Source organism: Otolemur garnettii, unplaced genomic scaffold (assembly GCF_000181295.1).
Source record: "Otolemur garnettii isolate 467f Iridium unplaced genomic scaffold, OtoGar3 scaffold00013, whole genome shotgun sequence".
Classification (NCBI taxonomy): Eukaryota; Metazoa; Chordata; class Mammalia; order Primates; family Galagidae; genus Otolemur; species Otolemur garnettii.
Window position 1 is genome coordinate 2,590,070 of NW_003852408.1, and position 7,997 is coordinate 2,598,066.

General features: G+C 34.8%; 1 protein-coding gene across 1 annotated transcript in view; it reads left to right on the top strand.

Moving 5' to 3' along the window:
- HTR2B (5-hydroxytryptamine receptor 2B) overlaps positions 1-4,281 on the top strand; it is a 14,786-nt gene extending 10,505 nt beyond the window's left edge. The window contains exons 2-3 of the mRNA XM_003784872.3: positions 1,643-1,843; positions 3,118-4,281. Of these exons, the coding sequence (XP_003784920.3) occupies positions 1,643-1,843; positions 3,118-4,010 (1,094 nt within the window). The 3' untranslated portion in view covers positions 4,011-4,281. The remainder of the gene's footprint in view (positions 1-1,642; positions 1,844-3,117) is intronic.
- The last annotated feature ends 3,716 nt before the right edge of the window (positions 4,282-7,997 follow it).

Genomic DNA, 7,997 nt, shown 5'->3' on the forward strand with positions numbered 1-7,997 from the left:
AAAAAAAAAAAAAAAAGTGCCAGACACGTTTTCCTTTTATGAAGCTGCTGAACATAGAACCAAGCACGAAATGAAGTAAGCATTTATTCTTTTTAAATAAACACTTACGCTGATTTTGTTATTTTGTTCTGAAGAATATTTTAACACTCCTATTAAGAAAGCCACATACCAACCCTGGAAACAGAAGGCACCAAAAACATTTGTCAGCCTTACTACCTTTTTTGTGATGTGTTCAAACATTTTTCACTGAAATCCTACTTGACTCTTAAAAATAACATAATCAAGTCTATTTAAAACCCTCCTAAATTATGGTTATTTTTTTTTCTGTGATTTTAACCTCTTTCTATCCCCAGGCTCCTCGAATTTAATGAGTTCACAATTAAAGGGTCTCTTGGTTCCCTGCAATCCTGACATGGTTATCTTGCTCTTCCTTCAATTATGCCAATCACTTTATACCTGTCAAAGTTGGATATACTTGTAATAACTAGGAGAAGAAAAGTAGTCTATATTTTATTAGTGCACATAAAACAATCAAATAGTAAAAGGGAATCAGATAATCTCTTGCATGACATGTGCTTCTTGTTGGAGTAATCTGCTTTCATAACAAGTTCTAAAATCTCTCTCTATATACATATAAATTATATGTATATAGTTCTAAAATATATGTATATGTGTGTGTTTATTTTTCAAAAGGGGATTCTAACTGAAATATTGTAGCAGGAAACCTAAAATAAATTTTAGTTGTTCTGAAATTGTGAATATGTTATATACTGCATATAATGCATAATATATTAAATCCACAGATGTATGAATACTTGTGTAAGTAAATTTATTGGAAAACTTAGTAGACAGAATATTCAATATCATATCCAAACATGAAACTTTTTTAAGTTAGTATTTCTTAAGTGCTTAAAACTGTAAGATACATAATAAGTGTTTTATAAGAATTTGTTAAATAAAGTACTATGTCTAACTGAGAATTCTTTTTTAAACCAAAAGTCTGTCTTAAACACCTCCAGTGTTTGCAGTGAATGATGAAATATGGAAGGGTAACAATCCACTTTTCTCAGGATAACCTGAAGCCTTTTGCAATCTTTACTCAAGAACTATTTCTGCTAAAAAAAAAAAAAATGCACATATATATATTTATATTCCACTTAATTATTTCACTAAATGAGTTTGGTACAAATAATAATCCTATGAAAGGATTTACTGCTAACTGATGTTCATATTGCTTCCTCTTTATGCTAAAAATGTTTTCTTTTTATACAACAGCAAATTACAAATAAATTTTATTTAACTAGCAAGATTAAGTTCCAGTCACAATATTAAATATATTTTTAAAAAATTACAAAGGAATCAACAAAAGAGCAAAGGTCAAAATAATGGTAAACCACTGCTAACTTAGAAAAAGGATTATAATTATTTTTCAAAATAAATAAAAAATGTACTCAAAAGGTACCATCTGTAGAAATATTATATTTAATATTAATAATTCCATTACTTGAAGTTAAAGATTATCTTACAGAAGTCATAAAATTTCAGATGAATAAGAAAAAAGTTATTATTTTACAAAGAAACCACAATCTAATGTTGCCATTTTGCAAGAGAAAATGTTTTTGTGTATTTTTCTTTCTTTCAGAGGCCATGTGGCCCCTCCCACTTGTTCTGTGCCCTGCCTGGTTATTTCTTGATGTTCTCTTTTCAACTGCATCCATCATGCATCTCTGTGCCATTTCAGTGGATCGCTACATAGCCATCAAAAAGCCAATCCTGGCCAATCAATATAACTCAAGGGCTACAGCGTTCATCAAGATAACAGTGGTATGGTTAATTTCAATAGGTATGTGGGGAATATCAGAGTGTGGGCGGTATATATAGCCTTTAGTTCCATTTGGCTAGGAGAAAAGTAGGTCTGGTAATCCATGAAACTCTGCATGAAATATCCAAGGAGCCTACTGATGTGCCAATACAAGTTCTTTATTTCATCACATCATACAACTTCCAAACCACACTATTAGTAAAAAGTAGGAATTAGTAGCAAAGTATATGACCACAGAAAAGAATCACCTTCACAGTGTTTACTAAGATTTTCTTTTCACTTTTTTATATGCAAAATTGTTTTCATATTTGTCTAAAATCTACATCTAAGAAAATAAATGGGAAAATAAAAAAAGCAAAAAACTAAAACAAAACCAACAGGCCAAACATTTTGTAGGCCTGTATCAAAATATCAATGCATCTTAGAAGCCATCACTTTAATGCATATATGTACAAACTAAAGGCAGTTAAGTATCTGCTGGTGTTCTGAAGATGTTTAATCCGAAGTTTTAAGAGAGACTCAAAGAAAATATGTTAAACTGACATTCAGAAATGATTTATATGGGCTCGGCACTTGTAGCTCAGTGGGTTATGAGTGTCATCCACATACAATGAGACTGGTGGGTATACAACGAGACTGGTGGGTTTGAACCCAGCCTAGGCCAGCTAAACAATGACAACTGCAACAAAACATAGCTGGGCGTGTGGTGGATACCTGTAGTCCCAGCTACTTGGGAGGTAGAGGCAAGAGAATCTTGGGCTTAAGCCCAAGAGTTTGAAGCTGCTGTGAGCTGTGACATAACAAGGGCGACAGTAAAACTCTGTCTCAAAAAAAAGAAAAGGAATTATTTATATGGCTGGGCGTGGTGGCTCATGCCTGTAATCCTAGCACTCTGGGAGGCCAAGGTGCGTGGATAGCTTGAACTCACTGAGTTTGAAACCAGCCTGAGTAAAAGCGAGACCCTGTCTCTACTAAAGATAGAAAAAAAAATAAGCAAGAGGAACACTTGATCCCAAGAGTTTGAGGTTGCTGTAAGCTATGACACCATAGCATTCTACCATTCTACCCAGTGACAGCTTGAGACTCTGTCTCAAATAAAAAAAAACAAAAAAACAAAAAACAACAGAAATGATTTATAAAAATTCCCATTTCTCCTAAACTGTTCTATGCCCCATACCCATCTTTAATGTTTAAAGACAGCTGTTTTAACAGTATCTTAGCCTGAAGTGCAGCACAAATTAAGAGGTATAGCTCCTAAAATTAACTCAATATTATCTTGTTTTCCTCTTCCTTAGGCATTGCCATTCCAATTCCTATTAAAGGGATAGAGACTAATGTGGATAACCCAAACAACATCACTTGTGTGCTGACAAAGGAACGATTTGGCAATTTCATGCTCTTTGGCTCACTGGCTGCTTTCTTTACACCTCTTGCAATCATGATTGTCACCTACTTTCTAACTATACATGCTTTACAAAAAAAAGCTTACTTGGTCAAAAACAAGCCACCTCAACGTCTAACATGGCTGACTGTATCGACAGTTTTCCAGAGGGATGAAACACCTTGTTCCTCACCCGAAAAGGTGGCAATGCTAGATGGTGCTCGCAAGGACAAAACTCTCCCCAACTCAAGGGATGAAACATTTATGCGAAGAATGTCCTCAGTTGGAAAAAAGTCAGTACAGACCATTTCCAATGAACAGAGAGCCTCGAAGGTCCTAGGGATTGTGTTTTTCCTTTTTTTGGTTATGTGGTGTCCCTTTTTTATTACAAATATAACTTTAGTTTTGTGTGATTCCTGCAACCAAACTACTCTCCAAATGCTCCTGGAGATATTTGTGTGGATAGGCTATGTTTCCTCAGGGGTGAATCCTTTGGTTTATACCCTCTTCAACAAGACATTTCGGGATGCATTTGGCAGATACATCACCTGCAATTACCAGACTACAAAGTCGGTAAAAACTCTTAGAAAATGTTCCAGTAAGATCTACTTCCGGAATCCAATGGCAGAAAACCCTAAGTTTTTCAAAAAACATGGAATTCGGAATGGGATTAATCCTGCTATGTACCAGAGTCCAATGAGGCACCGTAGTTCAACCATTCAGTCTTCATCAATTATTCTACTAGATACACTCCTCCTCACTGAAAATGAAGGTGATAAGACTGAAGAGCAAGTCAGTTATGTATAGCAAAACTGGCATGGTTTTCATCTAGCGAACATGATGATGAGTGAGATGATGAATGTGATGTAAATGTACCAAGAATCCTACAAAGAACAACTTTATGTCATATATCGAATCATCTCTTTAACTTAAGAGTTAAGTATTAAGATTATCTAATTTTCCTTATTTGGACAAAATTACTCCAAGAAAATAATTTTATATAAATAAGAACAACCCAGTAATCAGTTAAATGTCAGGTATTCAAAAGAAATCAAATAAAACAATAAATTTTAGGTTTAAAAAATACTCAATGTTGTCATAAAATTTATTAAATTCCTAATTACATGGCTTGGCACCTGTAGCTCAAGCTGCTAAGGTGCCAGCCACATACACCAGAGCTGGTAGGTTTGAATCCAGCCTGGGCCTGCCAAACAATGACAACTGCAACAAAAAATAGCCAGGCATTATGGCGGGTGCCTGTAGTCTCAGCTGCTTGGGAGGCTGAGGCAAGAGAATCACTTAAGCCCAGGAGTTGGAGGGTGCTGTGAGCTGCGATGCCAAGCACTCTACCCAGGGTGACAGCTGGAGGTTCTGTCTCAAAAAAAGAAGTTCCTAATTATATGCAAAGTTGTGCTAACAGTAAAATTAAAAGAAAAACAACAACAACAACAAAAAACCAGTCTTGTCTTTAAGGCCTTAGCAGCAGAAGGAAAGATACAGAACAAAAGTGACAGGGACAAAGAGCTAAAAATAAGTACATAAAATAACGGTCGTATCTTGAGATTGCCATCTATAGTCTAGTTTAAACATAGTCATAATTTTCCTTTGGCCAGGAAACTTTGTTGATGGAAGGCTAGGGAGGATAGCAGTTGGATATCACACAAAATAACAGGATCTTAGAACCAGGCCTGTTTGTTAAATGGCTGATACCAGATGTCTATTCAGGAGAGGTGGGTCTACTGAAGAAGAAAGAAAAAGCAAAATTTCTCTTGGGTACCTGAACCTATCACGTTCCTTAAAGATGTTAATGATGTTCTTCCATGCACAAGCTGGAAGAATGGGACCTCAATATGGGGATCTAAATTTTAAATGATCTCATAAACTGAGATCACAGCTGCCTGTGCTAGCCCAATGACTCAGTGCAACTTCTGGCATAAAATTTTTTCATTCCTTTCATTATTTCATTTTACATTTTTAGATTTGGGAATGAATCCAACCTCTGACATTTACTAGATAATTGATTAAGTTTAGGAGAAATAATTTCTTTGAGAACTATATTTTCACCTACATTTTAAACAGTTCTTATGTGGATGAGGTACATAGTTGGAACTCAGTAAATGTCAACCAATTCTATTTACTTCTGATAATTTTTTTAACTGCTACTCCAATAAGTGGTAAACAATTGAGGCTGAGGGGTCTGTAGTCAAGATACCTTACTTTTTCTTTTCAGGTTAAACCATACTTATGCCTCAACCTATGCTATCCTCTTCTAGGCAAGTCAGTTTAGGATAATTACCTCAAAAAATGTGTTGCCTATGGAAAATCTCAGTATAAGTGATAATCAAGTATATATTCTCCCAATGGCAGAATCCTTTCCTAGAAGTTGGTTCTAAATCACAGGCCTTAATCTGTACTTTTTCTTACTGGCTCTTCCTGGATGGAGGAGTACATCTTGCAAATACCTAAATCATCAAAGCTTTAGGCATTTTTTCCCTACCAGTCTCAGATTTTTCAGTAGTACTAAAAGTGTGTAACTCAGATAACAGGAAAAATCATTTACATGCTCCTCCCAAAAATCATTCTCTATTTTGGTTCCAGTATCTAATATGAAGGGCCTGGCATATGTTAAGTAAGATCTATATTTTTGCCAGTGTATGTGAGATTATGTTTTCAGGTATTACTACAACGGTATTCCAAATTCTATACTTTATTCAACTGAAGTCATTCATGATTGTTTCAAGAAATTTAAATACTAGAGTTGGCAACCAGACTGCCAAAGTTCTACCCATAAACAGTCTAGACAAGAAGACCTATCTTCTACATGCTCTGTACTGCCTCTGAATTTGGGTGCTTAAACATATGAACACCTACAAAACTAACCTATAAACTATTTAGCTTTAAATCCTTGAAAAAAAAAAAAGAAATTCCTTGGTTACAATTAACTGAGTGATCTTTCCATAGCTAATGAGAGATCATTCTAATATTTTCACAATATTCTAGAAAATGAAGTATGACTCTAATATCAATTATTTTTTCCAATATCAACTATTTCTGAAAAAGTACATCATAGCCCCAAGGTTTTTACCACTTTGATGCATAACTGATAATTTCCATTTTATAAATATTTTGTCTATAATTAGGAGGCAAATCTCAGAAGATAAATTATTAGAGTCCCTAGTTAATAATCTTACTATTTAAAGTAAAGGAATAGATTATAGCTGTTTAGATTAATTACAAAAAAACTTTGATTTTATTTCAAATTATTGTCAATTAACAGAGAAAAGGAAACAAATATATAAAAATACCATGAAAATGACAAAAAATAAGGAAAAGTCACAGCATTCAGAACATAAACACAAAGATACTGAGGAAGAAATAGAGAACAGCATACAGAAAATATGTATCAAACTAATATAAAACTGATTAAAGATACTATAAAGATTAATCATACATTTGGTGGCAACTGGTTGAGAGGGTTCTTTCAAACTATAAAGATCTATAATCATGTGACATTTTTATATTCAAGAAATCAATTTTGTATGATCTAAACAATACCTGCACCAATGATCTCTTGCTCACTTTGCAAGATTAATCCGTACCTGAAAGCTCATAAAAGAATGCACTGAGAAATATCTAATTTTACATTGTAACACCCTAAGTCATAATTAGGGACCTCCAAGATTGCCTAATTTTTAAGAAACGCCCTTACCAGAATATCAATTTATTCACTGTAGCAACTTAAAGAACAAACTTCTTTTGCTTTCTTTCTTCATTTTTCTTTCTAGTGACAAGTCAAAATAATTCAGGTTCTATTCATGTCCAAATGAGTTTCAGTCAATGCCAAGAATAGTATTGTACAGAGTTGTTATAATAATAATAATAATTTGCCAACTAGGCCAATAAGAAGAGCCCAGAAATCACTTATTTATTAGATATTCCACCAGAGAACATTTATATAAAAAATTACTATACTATGTTCATTCAACTAAACAAAAATAGTTTTTTTTTTAAATTTTTTACTTTTTTTTCCCTCTGAGACAGAGCCTTAAGCTGTCACCCTGGGTAGAGTGCTATGTCATTATAGCTCACAGCAACCTCCAGCTCCTGGGCTCCAGCGAGTCTCCTGCTTCCTCCTCCCAAGTAGCTGGGACTACAGGTGCCTACCACACACCCAGCTATTTTTTTGGTTGCGGCCATTATTGTTGTTTGGCGGGCCCGGGCTCAGGTGTATGTGGCTGGTGCCTTAGCTGCTTGAGTCACAGGTGCCAAGCCAAATTTTTTACTTTTATCATTGGATTATAAACAAATAATAATCCACAAATACCAGGAGAAAGACATAATAAAAACACTACAACTCCCTGACTAGTCTATGAATAAAGGAGAGAATATATTTGAAAATTTTATACACAGTTGATAGTATAAATGTTTATTAACATATTTTCATTATTCATGTTTATAAGTACATCTAAAAAAAGTTTTAAAAGTTAAGAAATAAATCGTTAAAACATGGTGCAAGAAAGCCAAATGTCTGCAAAAGCATTTTAAAAGTGAAATCTAGGCTCGGCGCCTGTGGCTCAAGTGGCTAAGGCACCAGTCACATACACCTAAGGTGGCGGGTTCAAATCTAGCCCGGGCCTGCCAAAACAACAATGACAGCTGCAACCAAAAAAATAGCTGGGTGTTGTAGCAGTAACCTGTGGTCCCAGCTACTTGGGAGGCTGAAGGAGGACACTTGCTTGAGCCCAGGAGTTGGAGGTTGCTGTGGGCTATGATGCCACAGCACTCCATCCAGGG